At 53.6% G+C, this 24155-nt stretch overlaps 1 protein-coding gene across 1 annotated transcript; it reads right to left on the reverse strand.

Annotated features, from left to right (window-relative positions):
• Positions 1–623: 623 nt before the first annotated feature.
• Positions 624–23843, reverse strand: VSX2 (visual system homeobox 2). The gene is made up of 5 exons (XM_032179581.2): positions 23474–23843; positions 22139–22223; positions 18139–18262; positions 3751–3931; positions 624–2942 (listed from the first exon to the last, which is right to left on the reverse strand). The coding sequence occupies exons 1-5, from the start codon at positions 23841–23843 to the stop codon at positions 2617–2619; spliced, it is 1086 nt and encodes a 361-aa protein (XP_032035472.1). The 3' UTR covers positions 624–2616.
• Positions 23844–24155: the final 312 nt, after the last annotated feature.

Raw genomic sequence — 24155 nt, forward strand, 5'->3', positions numbered from 1 at the left:
ACACCAATTTAGCATAATCTGTCTGGCTTTCAACTCCAGATACTGTTACCTTTTTCGTTTGTTGTTTAGGTTGAGGGTAAGATATGGAAGGGCACAGGTGTGCACAAAAGGAAGGGAGTTCTCTTGGGGGCCAAGGTGGGCTGTGAGCTTCTGCAGAGGGTGGTAGGAAACAGGGTTATCAGTAAGTCAGTACCAAGGAGAGAGGCAAATGCCAACTACTATGTGGGGAGTAGGAGGGAGTCAGAGGTAAGAACTATGGATCGTTGGGACATTTAGGTTCATGGAGGCCGATCCCATGTCGCAGTGATGAATGTCACTGAAGGGTGGTATCAGCTCAGTGGAGAGACGTAGGCCACTTATGTTTTTTTAAAAAGGAACCCAGTAATTTTGACCTAAAATATCAACTTGCAGATTTACTTTTTTTTTTTTCGACACAGGGTCTTGCTCTGTTGCCCAGGTTGGAGTGCAATGGCATGATCTCAGCTCACTGCACCCTCCACCTCCCGGGTTTAAGCAATCCCCCTGCCTCAGCCTCCTGAGTAGCTGGAATTACAGGAGTGTGCCACCACCCCTGGCTAATTTTTATGTTTTTAGTAGACACAGGGTTTCACCATGTTAGCCAGGCTGGTCTCGAACTCCTGACCTCAAGTGATCTGCCCACCTCGGCCTCCCAAAGTGCTGAGATTACAGGCATGAGCCATCGCACCCAGCTGTAGATTTACTTTTTATGCCACCCATACACACGAACACAAACCATTCCCTACCCACAGTGGACTCCTGGATTCCTCCCCTGCTATTTTTAAGCCAATTTTATTCTTACTTGTATCTTTACAGAAAATGGCACAGAAATCACAAGTTTCGAATACCTAGAAGTTATTACAGTTCCATATTTCAAACACTTCAATATCAAGTTTCTTTCTTCTCACTCTATGTACATTATTTACACACCAGGGGCTATAGTCTAACACTTCAAACCAACAGGGACAAAGACAAGAAGAACCGGGCTGGAGGGAGGGAAGTTCCATAAATGGAATGAAGAAGAAATCAACTTTTGATATGGAATTAAAGTTGCAACGCACTGTCTCAGGCCATTCTGTAATGAGGTATTCCCTGCAAAGGTGGATGGGGTGGTGGATGGGTGGATGGGGTCGGGAGGCTGGCCTGGGAATCTGGATCTGGCAGGTCAGCAGGGCTGTGTGCTCCCATTGCTCATGCAAATGGAAAAGGCCAGGCCAGAGAGGTCACCGTACTAACAGGTCCACTTATCAGCCGGCAGAAAGAAGCCCCGGCTCCTTATTCCATCATGGTTACCGTGTTTTAGTCTAGTGGATGTGCCTCCTGGCATGCACTGGCATGAAGGCGTGTGTGCCTGCAGCTTAGCTTGTGCTTACTCCTGGCCTTCTGCCTTGCTTTTCTTCCAGCCTTTTTCCCATCCTTCTGAACAGGTCAAAGCCTTGCTCTGAGGGGTGCTCAGCCCTAGGCCCTTAGTCCCCTGTCTGTCTGGAGTGAAGGTTTCTCCAGCAGGCCCTTAATGCGTATGCATAGCCCCGGGCCTACTCCAGGCTTGGCTTCTCAGTTGAGGCCAGGCCTGTGGCTTCCTAGATGTCATTTACCAGCCAGATTGGGTTGTTCAAGGCAGGGCACATGTGAACTCATAGTTTGCAAGGAGCTGTGGGGGAAGGGTGCCTTCACAGCAAGTCAAGGTCACAAGCAGCATATCGCAAGAGTCGAGATGCTTCAGGACACAGGCTCAGGGGACCAAGGACCCAGGGCAGAAGGTTTGGACTCCTGAACAGTGCAGTGAGCCACGGCATTTGTGAGGCATAGGACATGGACTCATGGCACGCAGCGTATGTCGCCACATGCCATGTAGCTGCCTGTGCTGGGAGGAGCCAGTGGGACAGGCTGGGTGTGGACAGCGTGGGTTCCTGAGGGTGACCATGGCAGGGCATGAGACCAAGGGTGGCTGAGGGGCCCAGGCTGAGACTTCCCAATTGTAGCCTGCCATCTGGACTCCACTGATGGGTGGGGCAGAGGCTGGGCCTGCCTGGGCCTGCACGGTGTCTTCACACTGTGGAAGCCCAGGCCCAGCCAGGTCTGCAGGAAGGAACAGGCTGAGTTGGGAGAAGACTTTTACTGAGGACTGGGGTACTCAGGACGCTGGAGCTGCAGTTCCAGTCCTCCGTCTGTGTCACAGCTGTGGCAGGCAATGCACAATGCATTTGCAGCAATGGGCTTTAGGCATGCGCAGAGCGGAATGTAGAGCTGGGAAGGAGGGATCTTTAAAGCAAGAGAACAGAGAGCAAGGGGTGGCCAAAACCAGTGAGCATTGCAAAGAGATTGAGAGAAAAGGGGCTTGAGGGGATGTTGTGGGCAGCAAGAAGGCTTCTGAAGCTGGGATGCTGGAGAGGTCAAGACTAGATGAGGGATGTCTCAGCATGGTCCAGAGTCAGAACCCAGCGGTGCCTGCAGCCACCAGGGGTGATGGAGGACCTGGGGGGAACAGGGAGGATGGCAGAGGCCAGGCCTGGGCCTTGCCTCAGAGAGCACCTCCCAGCACCACAGGGCCCGAGGAGAGCAGAGTCTTGGGGCTTCGGCATCTGAGCGCGCCTTGACCTAAGCCATGTCCTCCAGCTGCGGTGGACTGAGCCTCTCCGCCGGCCTGTCTTCATCCATGGCCTCCTCCTCCTCTGGCTTCTCGGTACTCCGGGCCAGGCTGTCCGGCCCAGACACAGTCCCCAGCACTTTGGTGCTGTGCTCCTGAGCTTTGGCCCGGAGCGCCGCAATGCTGTTCTCCCTCAGTTCCTCCTGGGAGATGGCCGCCTGAGCGTCGGGGCCCCGCTCGTCCTGCTCCATCTGGTCGAGCTTGGGCAGGGCCTGGCGTTCCCCCTCGGGCTTCCTCCCCGACTCGGCTGCTGCCTCCAGCGACTTTTTGTGCATCCCTAGAAAGAATTGTTGGTATTCGGGTTTAGAAAAGCGCCTGGGAAAGCCATCTTGAACTGAAAACGGCAAAGATAGAGAGAGGCCAGAATTAAGGACGAGCAGAAAGCCTTACTTCCCACACCGCAGTCACACAAGTCCCAGGGCTGGGCCAGGGTCAGGGAACGGGGAGATGGGTCGCCAGCCCTGTGGAGGACCTCCCCCTGCCAAAGCCCTGGGCACCTGGGCCTCGGGTGGCCTGTTCTGTCCCAAGCCACAGCGCATGCTCCCCTGTCCCTCTCCCATGGGATTCCGGATCTTAGAACCCCAAGAGAAGCTGGTGTTGTTCTCAGATATAGGCCCAGAGGGCAGGTGGGGAAGTTGGCAGGTGGGGAATATAGCAAGTAGAGAGATTTGGGGGACAGAAGTCCTTTGGGCAAAGCAGAATGGCAGCCAGAGGGACCTAGGGGTCCTCTTAACCCCCAAGGAAGGCTGTTTTGTTCACTATAAGCCTACCTCTGGCCAAGGGGAGAGGAGGGTACAGACTCCAGGGCAACAGCCACACCCTTCTCACAGGACAAAATAATCCACAGTTAGGGACTCGTTCATGATGAGAGTTCTTGGCACCCAGTGCAAGTGACAGACACCAGGCCCCAGGCCCACCCTGCTCTGAGTCCCCCAAGGTAGACCAAGAGGTTTGCTTTGAAGAACTTCTCTCCTGCTAGGCTGCTGTGGCCCAAGTCCCCCTGCCTCAAGGCTCTGTCCCCTCCTCCAAGGAGCCCGCTCTCCTCACCGCAGGGGCAGGACCCCAAGGAGGGTGCGGGCTCTTACCCAGTAGCCACGGGGCACAGGAGTCCATGATGCCATCCTTGGCCGACTTGAGGATGGACTCGGGCAGGGGGATGGAGTGCCGCACCATGGCCCCGTAGAGCCCGTACTCCGCCATGACACTGCTCCGGCCCCAGCACTTCTCCCGCTTCCTCCACTTGGCTCGGCGGTTCTGGAACCAGACCTGCAGGTGCACAGAACAGGTCAGAGGCTTGCTCTGAGGCCCTTACCCCTTGCAGGCCCGGAGTGAAGTTTTCTCCAGCACGGCGTCCTTAACCTAAGCTTGCCTACTCCGTGGTGCCCCCTGGGTTCCTCCAGGCTCAGGGAGTATTCAGAAGGAGGACATCAGTCTTAAGAGAATACCGTGGGTAGTTCTAGGGAGGTGGGGTATGGATGCTTCCTGGACAGGGTCTTGCAGGTGCGCAGGACCCAGTGCCGTCGACTGTTTGCAGCTGAGAAGCCTGCCCTGCCACTGATGGTTCTCTTGCATGTGTTCACACCTCCGGAATATAAATCTTTTTTTCTGATTTGCAGAGGGACAAATTCCTTTCCCAGCACTGTACTAGCAGTGTGTCTGGCTCAGGGCTTCCTCTCTGCCAGAAGCCCAGAGCCAGAACCATCCAAGAGGGCCGCAGGTGAGTGAGGGATCAGGGACAAAGAGCAGGGGACAGTCTTAGGGGCACTTCACCCAGGTATAAGAAAGGCTGGGAACTCAGGGAGGGAGACTCCCCTCGGAGGCCTGCGTCAGCCTCCCTCCTCTGCCCTGTCCCAGCTAAGCTCTGCCAAGCCACATGTGCCCACAGCCGCGGGCCTAACTCTGAATGGTGTTTGGGGGAGCTGGACCAGGGATGAAGATAGCATTCTCCAGGGTTGAGGAGCAAATGGGAGGAGGGACCTGGGAGGGAGTGGGGGCGGAGGAAGCACTAGCGAATGTGTCTCTGGCCCCAAAGCTGATTGGTGCAGGGTCTGAATGACAATGGGGTACCCTGCGGTGTCTGCAGCACTCTAGCCTATTCTGGGAAGAGATCCCAGAATCCCTAACAGGTTTGAGAAGGGAAGATTTCTTGGTCCCTCAGAGCAGCTTTTCGGAGATTTCTCGCAGCTGACAGAGCCGGGAGCGCCTCGCATTGTCCGCCAAGGAGGTCCAGGCCCGCCGGGAACTGGTGGGCCCCAAGCCTGGCCGGTCCCTTCTCGCCCCTCACAGTCCTTAAAGGCTCCGACCCCGGGGGCAGCGAGTCGCCCCAGGGAAGTCGAGGGAGTCGGGAGGGGAGGACCGAGGCGGGCTCGGGAAATCTGTTCATTTCCTCCCGATTTCCTCGCCTGGGTCTGGTTCGGCCCCGCCCTTCCCTCCGGGCCCCCTCCCCCGCGGCCAAGGTATCAGCTTTTAATGAAAAATTGCTCCAGCTCTATTCAGGAGGCGGCAAAAGAAGAGTCACCCCCAGGGGCAGCCCTGGGCTGATTGAAAAATAAGTTAATTTCAGTTTGAATCGATGGGCCTCAGGCACTGAAATATCACGGGAAATTAAAGCGGCTGTTCTCCCGGGAGCCGCGGCATTGACCCGCACTAATTAAAGCTGGGGAGGCAGCGCTCGCCTCGTCGCGAGCGCCCCCGCTTCCCCGGGGACCCCCAACTCTTCTCATTTAACTAATTAGACGGGGAAAATTGGGTGTTAATTTGTTTAGGATTTTCCCCCTTCCCCCCGGCAGCCCCTCGCGGCCCCCGCCCTGCGCGGCGCGGAAATGCATGCGGGCTCGGCGGCAGATGGCTGCCCGGGTCACGCTGCAATCTCCTCCGACTTGATTGCTTGATTAGGTTGTTAGCACATTAAAAAAAAAAAATTGCATGCCGTCTGGCGCTGGCGTGATGAGTGGGACGCTCGGCAGCGCCTGGGTAATTTATCTTTTTATACGGCGAAGAATTTGATTTCAATCTGCAGATATATGGGGCGCCTTTGACACCTGTTTAACATCGCGCCGCTGACAGCTTAACCCTTCGCTTCCTGGGGAGCCGGAGCTCGGGCCGGCGGGGCTCGGGGATCCGCGCGCTCCTGCGGTTCCCGCCGTCGCCGCCAGGTGGCGGAGTGAGCGCCCAGCGGCCCGGAGTCTGCGGCGGAGCGCGGCCGGCCATCCCCGGCAGGGGGCACTCCGGCCCGCCAGCCTCGCATCCCACGGAGGTCACAGAACACTGCACGCGCACCTTTAAGTTGACCCAAACGCGTGTCCTCTGGCCTTTCTTCATTTGTAAATAACTGGCAGCCTCTAAACATGGGAGCTACATGGCCTTAGATGCCTCCGGCCTCTCCCGCGCCGGGTGGCTCCATCCCCGTTTGGGCAGCACTTTTGCTGCCTCCGTGTTTGGCACCTGCAGTTCCCGCGCAAAACTGGGGGGCTGGGAAGCACAGGTGCAAGGCCTCTGCCTGATCCGGACCTGACTGCCCTGGGAGACCCCCGCCAAGGAAAGGGTTTGTGTAATCCGAAGGCCGCTAGATGGCTGTCCTCCCTGCCCTGAAGGGAGAGGCAGCAATGCCAGCCGGGCTAACTCGGGCCTGCTTCCCGGCCTGGCTCCATGCCGTATGTAGATCTCCCCAGCGCTGTGGGCCTGTGCTGCAGGATGTATGTCCGACTAGCTGTCTTACCCGGGGCCTGCGGTTTGTCTGGGGCCTCAATCCTGCCCCATCATCCTCCCCTTAGCGTATCTGCTTGCTGCAAGCTGCTTTCTCCCACAGAGGAAAAATCTAAAAGGACTAATCTACATAAAAGTATGACTCCCGGCCTGGCGCAGTGGCTCACGCCTGTAATCCCAGCAGTTTGGGAGGCCGAGGTAGGTGGATCACCTGAGGTCAGGAGTTTGAGACCAGCCTGGCCAACATGGGGAAACCCCATCTCTACTAAAGATACAAAAATTAGCCGGGCATGGTGGCGCACACCTGTAATCCCAGCTACTTGGGAGGCTGAAGCAGGAGAATCGCTTGAACCTGGGAGATGGAGGTTGCAGTGAGCCGAGATCGTGCCACTGCACTCCAGCCTGGGCAACAGAGCAAGACTGTCTCCAAAAAAAAAAAAAAAAAAAGTATGACTCCCGGTTTTATCCACCTCTCAGAGAAGAAAGCAAAGAATGAATCCCCTGGTGATGGAATTCCAGACACCAAGTGTGACCACAGAGGGCTGCAGAGGTTTGGTTCATGAATATAAGAAGCTATCTACTTCCTGGTCCGGAGACAGTCTTTCCTGCTTGAATACAGTGCATTATTAGGTTGGTGCAAAGTCATTGCAGTTTTTGCCATTGAAAGTAATTACTTTCTTTCTTTCGAGACGGAGTCACTCTCTGTCACCCAGGCTGGAGTGCAGTGGCATGATCTCGGCTCACTGCAACCTCCGCCTCCCGGGTTCAAGCAGTTCTCCTGTCTCAGCCTCCAGAGTAGCTGGGACTACAGGTGCCTGCCACCACACCCAGCTAATTTTTGTATTTTTAGTAGGGATGGGGTTTCACCTTTTTGGTCAGGCTGGTCTTGAACTCCTGACCTCAGGTGATCCAACCGCTTCGGCCTCCCAAAGTGCTGGGATTACAGGTGTGAGCCACCGTGCCTGGCCGAAAGTAATTACTTTCAATGGCAAAAACCGCAATGACTTTTGCACCAACCTAATAAAACAAGGCCACAACCCCTCAACTAGTATCTGTGCAGCCAGACTGGAGAATGTTTTGTATTTAAGAAAAAAGATGTGATGCATAAACCACAGTAACATAATGTCCTGCAGCAGTAGCACCTCATGATCAAACCCATCAGCTTCGATTTCTCAGCAAAGCATTTATGTACATGTTCACACTAAGAACAATAAATTCTGTAAGGTCTGGTCCGGTTTTTGCCATCACTGAGTTTTGATGCCAAATTTATAAAAGAGCGTTCTGTTTTCAGTGCAGTTTAGACTTAGGGTTTCTGGAGAAGGCATTGTGGAATATACAAAGACAGAGATGCCCCCACCCACCCAGTGTGGATACCTGGCAAGGTGCACTGCCCTGGCTTCCCCAGGAGTTCCACAAATACCCATGCTTGAGATGGGGCAGTTTCTCAGATGGAAACAGCATTTTTAGGGTACTAAAGAAGGCGGTGCAGACTCGGGATTCTGATCATCTCTGGGGCCTATAAACAGAACCATTTTCCTGGGTCTCCTAATTTGGGCAAATGAATATCTGGCTGATCTGTAGATCAGACTTTGCCCACAGACTCTCTCCCAGGGGAGCTGGTGCCAGCTGGTCGCTCAAACCAGAAGTCATCCAGACCCTCAGTTATGGGCTCCTGGAATGCCTGGCTCTCTGTGAAGACCAGATGCTGCTCCAATTTATGGAGGAAACCTGGACGGCCAAAACAATTTCTTTCTAAGACAGTTGGCAAGGATGCTATGGCAATGGTGCCTTGGAGGGAAGTGGACAAGGAATTAGAATTAACCCTAACTGCTCTGTATATGTCCCTTTCTATTCCCTTCCTGGAAGCCACCAGCCTGTATATAGAACTGAAATATTTACCAGAAGCATTGAAGCCAGCCAGTCCTGACCTGGAATTCCCAGCTCTGAAAAATTGCTGTGTGACTTTGGGCAAGTTACTAGACTTCTCTCAGTCTCAGTCTCTCCAAATGAAAGATAAGAATATCTACTTTTCAGGCCGGGCATGGTGGTTCACGCCTGTAATCCCAGCACTTTGGGAGGCTGAGGCGGGTGGATCACGAGGTCAGGAGATCGAGACCATCCTGGCTAACACGGTGAAACCCCGTCTCTACTAAAAATACAAAAAAATTAGCCCGGCGTGGTGGTGGGCGCCTGTAGTCCCAGCTACTCGGGAGGCTGAGGCAGGAGAATGGCATGAACCCAGGAGGTGGAGCTTGCAGTGAGCCGAGATCACGCCACTGCACTCGAGCCTGGGCAACAGAGTGAGACTCCATCTCAAAAACAAACAAACAAACAAACAAAAAAACACTTTTCGGGGTTTTTGGAGGATTACATGAAATAAGTGAGTGCCTAAAATCAGTGCTTGTCATACAGAAGGTGTCCGATACGTGTTAGTTTTCAGTAAAGGCACTGAAAATAAATGGGAGCCTGCCCAGAAGGCAAGTTAATCAATGGCATTACCTGGCCCTCTGGCCTCCTTCACATGCCCTTCAAGGCTGGACTTACAAATAATAATAACAACAATCCAGGAGGAGGGGAAGAAAGATCTAACCTTCAGCTGTATATTCGATACAGATAGTCTCTAGTTCCCCCTTAGGCATTTGGAGAGCTAAACAGGTGTCCCTGAAACTCTCCCCACATTTCTTTTTTTTTCTTTCTTTCTTTTTTTTTTTAATTTGAGACAGAGTCTTGCTCTGTCGCCCAGGCTGGAGTACACTGGGGTGATCTCGGTTCACTGCAACCTCCACCTCCTGGGTTCAAGTGATTCTCCTGCCTCAGCCTCCCAAGTAGCTGGGATTACAGGCGTCTGGCACCACGCCCAGCTAATTTTTTGTATTTTTAGTAGAGTTAAGGTTTCACCATGTTGGCCAGGCTGGTCTCGCACTCCTAACCTCAGGTGATCTGCCCGCCGTGGCCTCCCAAATTGCTGGAATTACCGGCGTGAGCCCCTGCGCCTGGCCTCTCCCCACATTTCTAATATATCCCAAGCCCTTAAGTCTCCATTACAGGGGAACACCCACATAGTGCCCATACTCCCTGTGAGTGGACTGTGGCGCAGCAGCTAGAAGCCCTAGGCTGGGGATTTCTGCTCTGCCTCTAGGTGAGTTTGTGGCTATGAGTGCATTTCTTTTTCTTTTCTTTTCTTTACTTTCTTTTTTTGACGGATTTTCGCTCTTGTTGCCCAGGCTGGAGTGCAATGGCACGATCTCAGCTCACTGCAACCTCTACCTCCCAGGTTCGAGCAATTCTCCTGCCTCAGCCTCCTGAGTAGCTGGGACTACAGGCTTTCGCCACCATGCCCGGCTAATTTTGTGTTTTTAGTAGAGACAGGGTTTCACCATGTTGGCCGGGCTGGTTTTGAGCTCCCGACCTCAGGTGATCAGCCAGCCTCGGCCTCCCAAAGTGCTGGGATTACAGGCGTGAGCCACCACACCTGGCCGAGTGCATTTCTTAATCTTTCTGAGCTTCCCATTCCTTACCTGCCCTGTGACACCACCTCTCTGCAGGTTTCTGGTGGAAATTAAACAGTGTGTGGGAAATGCCTGCCACATAGTAACAGCTGAAACACACTGGCCTGATGCTTGATAAATTCTGTGGACAGATGTGCAACAAGCTTTGCTTTCTAGCAAATGTTCTAGGATACCTTTCACATAAAACCCATCATTTTATCTCCCACCTTTGATATGTCTTCTCAGCATTTAGGCTTCTTTTTCTAGGTGGACTGTTGGTTCTGACAAACCCACAATATTCCTTTGATCCCTCTCTCACTCACTTTCCTGACTGCTCACTTTCTAGAAAAGACTGCTCCTCTCACATGGGAGTCTGGTCCCCAGCTCTTCAGGAGACCCTGCATCAAGGTGCCAGCGAGGACCAGAGCCCTGCCTTATACTTCAGTCAGGGTGCCAGGTGCCTGAAAAGGGGCCCAAGGTGACACCCAGGGCCACCAGATTTGGAGTCCCAGGACAAAGTGAGTTGGGAGGGCCTCTGGATTTCTTTTTTCCTTTTTTTTTTTTTGAGATGGAGTCTCGCTCTGCCACCCAGGCTGGGGTGCAGTGGCACGATCCCGGCTCACTGCAACCTCTGCCTCCCAGGTTCGAGGGATTCTCCTGCCTCAGCCTCCTCAGTAGCTGGGATTACAGGCACCCGCCACCATGCCCGGCTTATTTTTGTATTTTTTAGTAGAGACAGGGTGTCACCATGTTGGCCAGGCTGGTCTCGAACTCCTGACCTCAAGGTGATCCGCCCTCCTAGGCCTCCCAAAGTGCTGGGATTACAGGCGTGAGCCACCACGCCTGGACAAGCCTGGGTTTCTTGATACATTTCTCCTCAGAGATATCAGCAGCGATACCCCAGCAGCAATCAGAAAGCCCAGGTTGGCCAAGCGCAGTGGCTCACGCCTGTAATCCTAGCATTTTTGGAGGCCGAGGTGGGCGGATCACAAGGCCAAGAGATCGAGACCACCCTGGCCAACATGGTGGAACCGCGTCTCTACTAAAAATACAAAAATTTGCTGAGCGTGGTGGCGCGAGCCTGTAGTCCCAGCTACTCAGGGGGATGAGGCAGGAGAATCACTTGAACTCGGGAGGCAGAGGTTTCAGTGAGCCGAGATCGTGCCACTGCACTCCAGCCTGGGCAACAGAGGGAGACTTCATCTCAAAAAAAAAAAAAAAAGAAAAAAAGAAAAAAGAAAGCTCAGGTTGTGTGGAAAGACTGTGGCTATCCACAGCTGGCTGGCGGGTGCCTCCACAGCAGGCACAGAATGTGCCTGTGCCTCGAAGGATAGACTGGGCCCAGGGAAGGACTTCTTGCCAAATGGATGCAAAGGCACAGCTAGCAGGCCAGGCAACCCTGTCAGCTCTTTCTCTACGTGGGCAATCAGCAGGAACAGCCGAGGCCATGCCTCACACCTCCTCTTGTCTCTGCATCATCACTTAGCTGCTGTCCTGCAAGCTCCCTCCCTGGCATCGCCACCAGACAACATGCCCAGGGTTTCATCCCTCAATCGTCTCAACAGGAGACCCTCTGCAGTCCTTCGGGGATCGCCCTCCTAAATACCTCCTAAAGGAGACATTGTGCCTGACAGATGCCCTTTGCACATTCTGGTCTCCTCGCTACCCCAGGCCCTGCCCTGCCATCTTGCCACATGCCATCAGGTGAGCGTCCATCACATTCCCCCAGTCTCTTTCTTCCCCTCTGGCTGGAAGCTGATGAATTGGGGCTTATAGCTGGTGTGACTTAAGGGCTTCACACTCTGCACCCACTCAGCACTTCGGCCGCGGTTTATTTCAGCGTGCTCTGTGCAGATCCCCTAAGGCTCAGAAAAGTGGAGTCTTGCTGCAGCCTCTGTTACCCACTAGGGGGCAGCTCCGACCACATTTCCAGACAGCCTCCTGCCTGAGCACTAACAGGCCATTTTCCTTCCTCACCCCAACCCCGTGCCACCCAAAACGCCACTTTCTTCCACTCATATTAACCCACTTAGAACAGAAACACCCCTCTCCTGAGCCTCCAACCCAGTGTGTTTACATTTACTGCACACAGAATCACCTAGAGAGATTTAAAAGCATACAAATGTCAACATTAAGATGTTTTGTTTTTTTTTTTGGAGACGGAGTTTCGCTCTTGTTGCCCAGGCTGGAGTGCAATGGCGGGATCTCGGCTCACTGCAACCTCCGCCTCCCGGGTTCAAGCTATTCTCCCGCCTCAGCCTCCTGAGTAGCTGGGATTACAGGCATCCGCCATCATGCCCGGCTAATTTTTGTATTTTTAGTAGAGACGGGGTTTCACCATATTGGCCAGGCTGGTCTTGAACTTCTGAACTCAGGTGATCTGCCCACCTCGGCCTCCCAAAGTGCTGGGATTACAGGCCTGAGCCACCGTACCCGGCCTAAGTTTGTATTTTTAGTAGGGACGAGGTTTCACCATGTTGGTCGGGCTGGTCTCAAACTCCTGACCTCAAGTGATCTACCCGCCTCAGCCTCCCAAAGTGCTGGGATTGCGGGCGTGAGCCACCGCGCCCTGCCAAAGATGTTTGATTTTAAACCAATTAAATCGGAATTGCCGGGTGTTGGCGGGGGGGAGCCCATGGGCGTTTTAAAAATCTGTCCTGGGGTTTGGCGCGGTGGCTCACGCCTGTAGTCTCGGCACTTTGGGAGGCCAAGGCGGGCGGATCACGAGGTCAAGAGATCGAGACCATCCTGGCTAACACGGTGAAACCCCGTCTGTACTAAAAATACAAAAATTAGCCAGGCTTGGTGGTGCGCACCTGTAGTCCCAGCTACTCTGGAGGCTGAGGCAGGAGAATTGCTTGAACCCAGAAGGCAGAGGTTGCAATGAGCAGAAAAAAAAAAAAAAAATCTGCCCTGGTGATTCTAATAACCATCCTGAGATGAGATCCATACAACCCTTCCCTACTCAAGCACCCATCTTCTTACTTCTGGAATATGACCCCCTGATACTTTGTTCCCTACCCTTAGGCAGGGGCCACTTTAGAAGAAGCAAAGTCACACGGTGCTCGGCAGAGAATCTAAACCTCAGCCTTCAACATACACGAGACTTCTAAGAGGGGTGAAATGTAGTCTCTGCTCACTTCGAACATTCATAGCTCTGTAATGTTTGCATTTTATAACAAGCACATCTTAGAAAAAAAATAGAGTAAACATGTGAATATATATGTAGCCTGCCCTCACAATTCTAGTAACAAGTGACCCCACAGAGGAAATTAAGTCAGTCTGGAAACCCACCTTCTCTTCCCCAGGGCTGATAGCTGGCAGGGACTTCCAGAATGCCATATCCTAGCATTTAAAAAAAAAAATTTTTTTTTGAAACAGGATTCTGCTCTGTCACCCAGGCTGAGGTGCAGTAGCACAATCACAGCTCACTGCAGCCTTGACCTCCTGGACTCAAGCAATCCTCCCACCTCAGCCTCCCAAGTAGCTGGGACCAGCATGTGTCACCACACCTGTTAATTTTTGTATTTTTTGTGGAGATGAGGTTTCGCCATGTTGCCCTGGCTGTTCTCAAACTCCTGGACTCAAGTAATCCTCCCACCTTAGGCTCCCAAAGTGCTGGGATCACAGGCACCAGCATTTGATTTATTTATTTAAGACACAAAGAAGACGGTGTGCCTGAGTCTGACGTGGAGACGTAGAAGCTTTTCTTTCCCCAACACTGCACCATAATCCTCCACCTCCAGCCCAGAGAGATGTGGAGTGAGGACATGTTTACTCTCTAAACACAAAGGCAGAGGAAATTGCCATGCCTTTCTGCTGGGACTGGTTTATCATCACTGTTCTTTGCATTATTACAGTTTGTATAGAGAGACATTCATGTCTATCTCGTAGGATCTCATGTCACAGTAGCTGAGTACTGGGTTTGAATCCCAGTCTTACTTTACCTCTCAGCCCCTCAGTTTCTTCATCTAGAAAATGGGTATAGGAATGACATCTAACTAATTTGTCTGTTACAGATTAAATGAAATGAGGCAGGCCGGGCATGGTGGTTTACACCTGTAATCCCAGCACTTTGGGAGGCCAAGGTGGGTGGATCATTTGAGGTCAGGAGTTCGAGACCAGACTGGCCAATATGGCAAAAACCCGTCTCTCTAAAAATACAAAAATTAGCCAAGCAAGGTGGCAGGCACCTGTAGTCCCAGCTACTCAAGAGGCTGAGGCAGGAGAATTGCTTGAGCCTGGGAGGCAGAGGTTTCAGTGAGCCGAGATCGCACCACTGCACTCCAGATTGGGTGACACAGAGACCCTGTCTCTAAAAAAAAAAGAGAGAAAAAGAGAAGAAATGAGACATGGAAAGCACTTAAATCTGGGACAATGGTGAGTACTTAATAAATGCCAGTAACAACACTATTTTTATTGTTAGCATTATGGAAAAATATTATTATCTTACAAATGAGTAATTTCAGACTCAGAGTTTGGCTTGCTGGCAGTGAAACAAACACTGGAAGTAGGTGTGTCTGCCTTTCCACGTCCACACCGCAGGTTCTCATCAGACATCAGACAGTAGACTTCAGACATGCAGGGGTTTCTTGGCTTGGCCCAGCAGGGGTGTATGCCCCAGCAGTCCATCTGGGCCTGTTAAACTTCACCTGCCCTGCACCCCTATTCCACCAATGGCAGCCCAGAGGCTTGTGGTGGGGGAATCCTCAGGAGGCACCTTCCTAGAAAGGATCTTACCTCTTTCTTCTACAGATGGGGAAACTGAGGCTCACAGATGGAAAGTGGCCTAGCTTCTGCCACACCAGATGTCAGAGTTGGAGCTAAAATCCGGATTCTTGATCTCCAGTTCAATAACCTTTCCATTCCACCTTGGTAATTTCTTTCTGTTTTTTTTTGTTGTTCATTTGTTTTTGAGACAGAGTCTCACTCTGTCACCCAGGCTAGAGTGCAGTGGTGCGATTACAGCTCACTGTAGCCTCTACCTCTTGGGCTCAAGTGGTCCTCCCATCTCAGCCTTTTGAGTAGCTGGGACCACAGGCGCACATCACCATGCTCGGCTAATTTTTAAATTTTTTTTTGTAGAGATGGGGATTTCACTATGTTGTCTAAGCTGGGCTCAAACTCCTGGACTCAAGGAATTATTCCACCTCAGCCTCCTAAAGGGCTGGGATTACAGGCATGAGCCCCTGCACCTGGCCAGGAATTTCTTTTCTTCCAAGACAGGGTCTCATATTTTTATTTTTATTTTTTTTGCTTAGCCTGGTCTCAAACTGCTGGGCTCAAGCAATCCTCCCACCTCAGATTCCCAAAGTGCTAGGATTACATGCCTGAGCCACCACGTGGCCGAGAATTTCTTACTCCAGACTTGGAGCTGGTAATAACTTCCCCTTTCCCGCTCATCTCGTCTACAGAGTCCTCTGACCCAAAGCTGGGCTGGGAGGGGGCTGGCTCCGGAGTGGTGGCCAACACGTGGAGGGGAAATGATGGGGAGGGAAGGCAAGGTAGAGAAGCAAGGTTTTGGAGTCTAAAGGGATTCAACTCTGGCCTCTGTCTGTGCCTCAGGTTCCCCATCTGTCAACTGGAAATAATATCCCCTAGCTCATGGGTGTTCTGAGGACTCTGCTGAATATAAATGAACTAGCTCTGTGAGGAAATGAAAGACACAGGTGGGCTGCTGGTGGAGGGAGGGTGAAGACTTGCTTTTCACCCTCTTGAACTCATGTACAGAATTTGCCCATTCAAAAATAATTTTGTTATGTAAGTGAGTTTTGGGCTGTTTTTTTTAAACAGTGCCTGGTACTCAATAAACATTGATTATCTTTACTGTGATACAGGTCCCCTGCCTGACTTCAAATCACCTCTGCTCCCCCAGCTTCAAGTCAAAGCAAAGACTTCAAACAGAAGAGGCGGACAGGGCCACTGTGGGCTTTGGATTCAGAGTTAGGTTTGAGTCTTGTGTCTCCCACTTACTAGCCGTGGGGCCCGGGCAAGTGGCTGTGCCTCAGCTGCCTCAGTTCTCAAAGGAAATTCATGGTCTTCAGCCCCTGATTGTGACCAGGACTTAATAAGATCAGATCTGACACCGCGTGAGCCAGGGGCACGTGCCAGGCACTGCCCTGAACACTGCACACACGTGGCTCATTGTCTCCGCACAAAAAGCAGGTGCCACTGTCACCCCCATTGTACAGATGAAGACTGAGAGGCTCTGGGAGGTGAAACCCGGCCAGGAGCCCAGACAGTCTGGCCCCAGAGTCAGTTACCCTAACCACGGTACCACCCTGCCTGTCCTGTGCACATCGTGAATTCAGGAGAACACCTGGCACATGGAAACTCCTCTGGACACGATCGCTGTGACTGCTGTTGATGCACACCAACATCTTTCCCAGGCCACTTTACTGAACTGGGGCAAGAGGCCTTGACAACTCACAGACAGCTTCTGGGGGTAGCATTCAGGCATGTGGTGCTCAGAGGCTCTGAGACTCTTCCCTCATTTCTCCGATATCCACAAATTGCAGAGCCAATCCTCACAGTCCCAGGGCGATGAGCTCTCCTCATCCCACACCCCAAGCTCCTTTGTGCTGGTTCTGGTGCCCTCAGGCACCACCGTATAAGCAACCCCCAAGCAACTTAACAAAGTCCTGTTAAGTTAAATGTGCCTGTTAGGGCATTCGTAGCAATGCAGTTACAGCTGAGGGAGAGCCTGCCCCCAAATCCTGAGCTCAGCAGGTTTCAAACACTTCATCCACCCTCCTCTACCTAATCTACCAAGCCGATTTCAGGACAACCCACTGCAAGAGACAAGCTATTGCTTCATTCTGGTCAATACTGCAAATGTGGGGCCTGCCAACAGCGGGGATTTGTCATTGCTCCTCCCTGCCGCAGCCACCTGGAATGGCCAACTTTATGCTAATAAAGGCCAGGCAGGGGTTACTGCCATGCAGTGTAAGGCTTGGCTTACACACACACACGTGCACACACACAATTCAACATCAACACCCAGCTTACCTCACTAGAACCCAATTGGGTGGAGGGTAATGGGTCCAGGCCACCATGGATAATGCACCAAACATAATCTGCTTATGAATAATTGAGCTTATTGTTAGTGTCAATGTCTAAAACCATCGGCTGAAATTCCAAATAGATTTCCAGGGGAGAGCAAGACCTCACAGCCTCATTTCACATTCTCTGGTCCTCCAGTGAGAGAGTAAAGAGCAACCCACACACCTTACTTGGCTCCCCCTGCCACCCAGGCACACATCACACGTGGAGATACAAGGGACCTAGACTGGGGAGGAGACGCAGAGCAGAGCAGTTCTAGGAAGTCGGGACCAGCCCCCAGCCTCCGCAATGAACTAGCTCTGGACCGCTCAGGCGATGCGAGCAGCTTTCATTGAAGGTTGAGCAGCAGCTAAGACAACCCCAAATATTCTCGAAATGTTCCTCCCACCCCACTCCTTCTGCCTCATGGAGGCCCTGCCCAGACTCCATCGTCCCCCAGAGAAATGATTCCACAGCCCTACTCCTGCCCAAGTAGGGGACTCTGGACTTGCCAAGGTCCCGCTGCCGCTAAGTGGAGGCCCCATGCCTACCACATGCCTAGATCAGTGACAGGTTATGTCACAAAACTGCCCAGGAGAGGAGGAGGGCTTAGTGAGCCACCTGCAGGGCCCTGCCCCAGGTCACATCCTGGGCCAGACCGGGGAGAAGAAAAGGAGCAGCAGGTCAGGGCAGCAGTTGCTGGGCTGTATGTGGGAGGAGGGAGCCTTAGGTGGATGGAGTGGTGGGGAGCAGGAAGAGAAGGGGTAACACTTTCATCATGGGGAGGGGAGCAGAGGGGAGGGAAACAGACTGGGGTTAGGACTAGAAGCCACCTTCCTCTTCACAGCCACCCAGAGGCCTGGGGCACCCTCTGGCCTTGGAACAGACATTTAGCTGTACCAAGGGGACCTCTACCTCAACAGAGACCCTGCCCAGGACCGGGGGCCCCTCCAATACTCCACCTCTCATCCCCAGACCCCCGCAGGGTCTGTCTGACATACTCCCCAGGAAGCCTATAGTCTGGAACAACAGCCAGGGCACAACTGGGTGCCTCTCATCCCCCGACAGCACCCACCTCATGTGGCAGGTGTTCAGCTTAAATAGGCTGAGAACATGATCACAGGCAAGCACATGCCCAGAGTGGGGCTGGGAGGCGGGGTCATGGGCGTCTGGAACCCTGGAGTGGTAGATGTCACCCAGAGAGGGGAGAGTGGAGGGGGAGGGGCTCAGGGTTGTTACCTGTATCCTGTCTTCCGGCAGCTCTGTTTTCATGGCTAGCATCTCCCGGGCATAGACGTCTGGGTAGTGGGCCTCGTTGAATGCCTTCTCCAGCTCCTCTAGCTGGTAGGAGGTAAAGATTGTCCTGAGGGGAGCAAAACCGAACACTCAGGACCCCAGAAACTAACAGAGCCTGTCTCAGAGAGGACAGAACCGCCTTCCTCTGTGACTCCTGGGCAGACCCCGAACCCAGGCTGGCTCAGCACAGAAGGACATAAATTCTCTCTCTCTCTCACACACACACACACTTTCTCTCTCTCTCACACACACACACACTTTCTCTCTCTCTCTCTCTCACACACACACACACACACACACACACAGACACACTTTCTCTCTCTCTGTCTCATAGTTTAACCCTCTGGACTCTTCTTCCGCAAGGCTGAGGGGTCACACTACCCTTCCTGTGTTTGGAGGGTGGCCATTATTTCAGCCCTCAGTGACATTTCACACTGGGAATCTTTCTGGAGGTGCTCTGGGGGAAAGGCTGTTAAGAAGAAATTCTAGAAAAGCAGAAAGCCCCTCTTCCTCCCAAGCACAGAGAAGAGGGGCTTACCAGATTACTAAATAGCCCAGCTCCACCCAGACCAGCTTCCCGGGCCCCTCTCACAGTCGCTGAATTTTTAAATGCTTTTCAAAGTTAGAAGATTCACCAGAAGGTCAAATGCAGCCTCAACCTCAGTGTTTATACAGCAGAGAACTGAATCTCCCACTCCCTCAACTCACCCCAGTGCCCCTTCCTCCTCCCCTGCTCTTCCTCAACGCCACCCAGACCTGCCAGCTTCCCGGCACTGCCCCGAGCCTTTTCCCGTCCTCTTCTGTGCTGAGAAGGGAAGGGCCACCTTCCAACCATCCCATACTTCCAAACTCAGCCACTCACCTGCAGGGGGTTCCATTGGGGCCACCCTGAGAGCCCACAGGCACAGTTCCCCACCCCCCACAGAGCAGTTCATATTGATCTATTTTGTGTTATAAACTGCTTTAAGAATCTGGTAAAAACTACATTCTCTCACCCTAGGAAAATGGGCAAATAAATATGCCCCAATTAGTAAAATTTTGCCTCCAACATTAGGGGATTCATAGGTCCCCTTTCTTGAATAAACCACTAAACACCTACTTCCAGACACAAACTCTTCTCTTTCCAGACCTTAATTTCACCAGGTTTTGGGTGATCTTTATCCTGAAACCTCATTAACAAGCCAACAGGCAATATAGTCCAGCGTCCACAAACTGAACTTGTAGAAATGGTCCAGCCCTTGCCTGGTCCCCTGGGATCAGACTCTGGGGCCAGCACAGGGGTGTAGAATCCCTCACTGTTGGGCCCTCGCCTTCATCTAACACAACCCAAAAGTACAGATTTGAACCTCACACACTCCTTGTGCTGGTGTCCACTTTAATATCTCAGGAGATAATTCAGGGAAGAAAGATTGTGCTCTTTACAGAAAATGACTGGTTTGATTCTAAATCGTTTCTCCTATTCTCTGGGGGGAGGGGGGCGCGGTGATGTGAAATGCTTATGCACACACAAAGTTAATTCTTGAGAATTTTGAAGATCTGCTGCTTTTTCGTTTCTGCCATCTGCTGAAGGGCCCATGGACAGTGTCAAAATAAACAATAAAGAAATGCAAGTCCTTTCCAAAACCAGGGAAACTGAGGCACAAAGGCAGTCAAAGAGGAGAGCCAATTATAGGTCATGTAGAACCATTCAAGTCCCAGTCTCTACTTGGGAGCGCCCCTCTTCAAAAAACAAAACAAAAACTCAAATCTCCCAAACTTTCCCTAATTCATGCCTCAGAGCTGACACGCTTCCCCCATAATGTGACCCAGCCTGTGTTCCTGGTTTATGCAGAACCCCAGACCCTTCAGGCTCCTGTTTTGTCCAGTCTGAAGAGGAGCTGAGCTTTCCCAGTAGAAAGAAAGAGCAAAATCAGAGAGACTCTCACCGTGGCTGCTTTGTCCCCACCCCACCCCCCAAACACTTTTAAGTCTGGTTTGTTTCTGGGAGATAAAAACAAGCCCATCTCTCATCACCAGATTCCAGGGTCTCTCACCCCAAATCCCCAAATGACAGAAGCTCGAGTAAAATGTATTTTTTCCTAATTAAAACAAGCACTTGAAATCCATAGCCATTCTCCTCTCTTCGATAACCTTCTCCCTTCATGCAACAGAAATAGAAACCCCACGCAGTTAACACCCGGGTGTTGGTGAGTTGCTGTTCTGCCCCCATGAAAATCGACCAAAGCCCCCAAAGGTGTTCCTGGCCAAGAGAGTGACAGATGAAAACAGACGGTCAGAGACCTTAAGCATAGAATTTGGGCTATGGGTCACCCAGCTCCAAGTGCCATACAGTGAGATGTCCTGATGCAGAAATGCCATTCCTGTACCCAGGGTTTGGGGATGCTTTTTCCAGGGCTCTCCATGCTATGGGAACCCCTCCCACCCCTCCTGGCACCAGGACAAGAGCAGTTTTGCGTGTCTCTGACCTGCCCTCCCTGCAAGGTCCCTGTCCCTGCTTGGGGAAGATGACAAGATTACCCACCCTGGGACCAGCGTAAGATGGGTGCATTAAAAGTGTTTTAATGAATATTCGTTGAATGAATTGAATGTAAAAAAAAAAAAAAAAGACCAAAGGTCAAGACCAAAAAAATAAAATAAAACAATACAAACTAAACAAATGCCAACAGCTGCCGGAAAAAGAATAAACCGCGGTCCGGAGAAACCAAGTCGAAGTTCACCTGCATTCAAGCCAAAACCTATTAGGGCCTGAGGGGTGAGAATAGGCCGTTTTAAAAGATGGGGGTCAACAGTGGAGTTTCCCAGGGCCAAGGAAGAACGAAGCATAGAAAAGCGAAGAGAGAGAGGGTGCAAATAGGCTGAGAACAAATTGGGGTGGGAGAAAAGGATGTGGCGGCGGGGGTGCCCGAGAACGCCCTAGTGGAGACATGTCTCGAAAGGGCGCAGAGCCTGCGGCGGCCCCACCTGATGGGGACGGAGTGGGGTGCGGGGAAGTAGCTCCGAGGTGAGCGCCGGGGCAGCATCTGCGAGCAGCACCCGCAGAAAGGCAGGCAGATTTTTGGTTCTCTCTCCTTTATTTCCTTGAAAACCACCTTACAAATGTACCCAAGGAACTGGTAGCAGTGCGGCTGGTGCGGAAGGAAATGAGGGCGGGGGTGGGAGAAGGGTAGGTTACTTTTCAAGATATACCTGTCGGCATCTATTGAGTTTTAACTTTGTGCAAGTAATTTCCATTTAAAGACAAAAAAAAAAAAAAAAACAAACAAAAAAAACCCTTTCTAGTCTGTACCCCGATGCAGCCCACCCTACTCCAGCTACGGCTGGTGGGACCGTCCAGTCTACATCGCCTCCCACTCCATTTTACAGACGAGGAAACTGAGGCTCACGGAAGGGAAGCGACTTGGTCAGAATCACGAACGAGCAGAAGCCAAAAGAAAATGCTCTGTCAGTGCAGAGATCGCTCCAGCTTTGGAGAACGGTGGGAGCAGAAAGCTTAGGGAGTTGGCAGAGAGGACAGGGACCCTGGGAGAGAAATGGGGGCGGCGGGTAAGGCCGAGGGCAAAGAACGGGCTCTGGCAAGAGGTGGGAGCTAATCTGCCAGCCGCGGGGTCTGTGTGGCTCTCGGCGTGTACAGGTGCGGGGATCTGGGAACCGCCTCCACTCTGTGGCTCAGTTTGGCCTGTGTTGGAGCCTTTCCTTTCTCCTGCACAAGGAGGAGAAAGCCCGAACCGATGCGCTTTCCCGGCGGCCACTCATCGTGCTCAACCCGCGCGGACGCCAAGGCCCCGGGCAGATTCCGCCAAACAACCCGTGGTCTGCGCCCCAGCACGGCCTCGGACCTCAGATCCGGGGTCGGCTAAAATAGGGTCCGAGAGACACGAGCCCGGAACGGGGGACGGCAGGGGGGTGCGCGGGCAGGAGAGGTAACAGAAATCGGGGGCCTCACCTGTGTCGCCGCTTCTTCCGTTTCTTCGTCTGGTTTAAAGCAGATTTGGACATTTTTCGATCGCTGGAGGAAACATCTTCAGAATCTGAAAAGCGGGCGGAGGGACATGCGGCAGAGTGGGGGACGCGCTCGGCTGTGCCCGAAACCCGCCAGGGCCCCACCCCGGGCTGCCTCCGCAAGCAGCGGGGACCTGCTCTGTCTCCCCAGGAAGCCTTCGGACGCCCCGGTGGCCGTCCCATCCCTGAGCTCAGGCTGGCCTCTCCCGCGCCGGGGCCCGAATCCGGAGGTTTTGAACAGATTTCGTTGTAAGAGAGGCCAAGGCCCCGGCGCGCTTGGGACCGGGACGACGGAGAGCGAGGCAGCCTTAGGGGGCCGCAGAGACCCCCGGCAGCCCTCGCGACCCTGCTGCGCCCTGCCCTGCGCGGCCAGCCCCAGTGCCCCGGGCCAGAAAGTTGGCCTCGAGTAGCGAGGAGCGGAGCCGAGGCGTGGGGAGCTGGGCTCCGGGAAGACTGGGGGCTGCCGGGCACCGTCCTTTTCTCGGGGCAGCACAATGCGTCCCTACTCGAGGCCCGAGAGTCTGGGACGCGCTGGTTTTCGTTGCCTTTCCACGTAAAACAAAATAAAACGCAACGAAAAATCGGGGGAATTGCCAAGCTCAAACAAGAATCGGAGGTTCGAGCGGGCCGCGACACACCTTCCGGAAAGCAGCGCGGGGAGAAAGCCGAGAGGTCACCCAGGGTCTCCGAGCCCGCGCGTCGCCGGGCTCCGGTATATAGTGGCGCTTACGTGGGAGGGGATGGCGGCCGCTTTGGCTGCCGCGATGGAAGGGTTGTCTGAGCTCGTGGGGGTGAAAAATAAACCCCAGTTGACCAACGCGGGATTTGGGAATCAGACAACTTTGGACACCAGGGATGGGGCCGGAGCCGGAACAGCATCGGGCTCGGGGAGTGCGGATCCTACACGAGGCCGGGGCCGCAGTGGAGCCGCGGAGCTGGGGCCCTCCGACCCGGCCGGGGACCCTGCACCACGGGCTCCGACACCCCAAACCCGGTTTTCAGTGGGGCCCCAACAGAGTGCCGTGGCGGAGCCCTGCCCGACGCGGGGACTGGAGAACTGCGCGGCCCCCCGAAACGCTTGGGGCCGAAACCCTGCGGACGCCGAAGTATCCTCCCGGGCCCCGTCACCAGGCGCGTCGGCCCAAGGCCCGGGCGGCGACCCCCGGCCTGGCAGTAACTTTTCCGCCTGGAGGCCTGGTCCAGCAAGCGAGAGCCGACGGCGCGGGGCTCCGGGCTGTCGCACCCCAGTCAGGCAGCAGCGCGACCTCTCCTCACCTACCCGAGCTGGCCGTCTGGCTGGTGTCCAGCGGCCCCGATGCTCTGCCCAATGGCTGCAAGTGGACGCTCTGCGGGTCGGACAGCACTTCTAGGAAGGTGGGCTGCGCGTAGAAGCCGGGGAGCCCCCCGGGCCCCAGAAGCCCCATGCCGCCCACCCCCGCGGGGCTGAGCACTGAGCGCGCCGACAGCAAGTGCCCGGGGGCCAGGCCGTCGAGCGCTGCCCGCGGGTGGGAGCTCGGGGGCTCCTTGTTCAAGCCCAGGATCTCCTGGATGCCGAACCCAGTGCACCTGGCCGGGGCGCTCCCCGGGGTACTCTTGGCCACTGTCTCGGATTTGGGCTTGCTCAGCGCTTCCCCTGCTTTCCCCGTCATCTCCTGGTTCTTTGGAGGGGCTGAGGCCGCAGGTCTTTAGCTCCCCCCACCCCCCCGCCGGGCTTCCCGCTTCGCGAAGTTGGTCCCAGGTGCCCCCTCCGGTGTCTAATGCTCTGGAGCCCAAGGAGATTCCCCTTTTATCCAACCAGGCGGCAGCCCAAGTGGGGTCAGAGCTGAGCAGCCAATCACCGGGGCCAGGAGCGATTAGGAATTCCAAAAAGCTGGCAGCTCCCGCCGCAGGCAATGTCGAGTGGCCAGGGTGCTGGGGGTCGAGCACCGGGTGGGCTCTGCAGGATGCCCATGCGCAGGGAC

Source organism: Hylobates moloch, unplaced genomic scaffold (genome assembly GCF_009828535.3).
Source record: "Hylobates moloch isolate HMO894 unplaced genomic scaffold, HMol_V3 SCAFFOLD_16, whole genome shotgun sequence".
NCBI lineage: Eukaryota > Metazoa > Chordata > Mammalia > Primates > Hylobatidae > Hylobates > Hylobates moloch.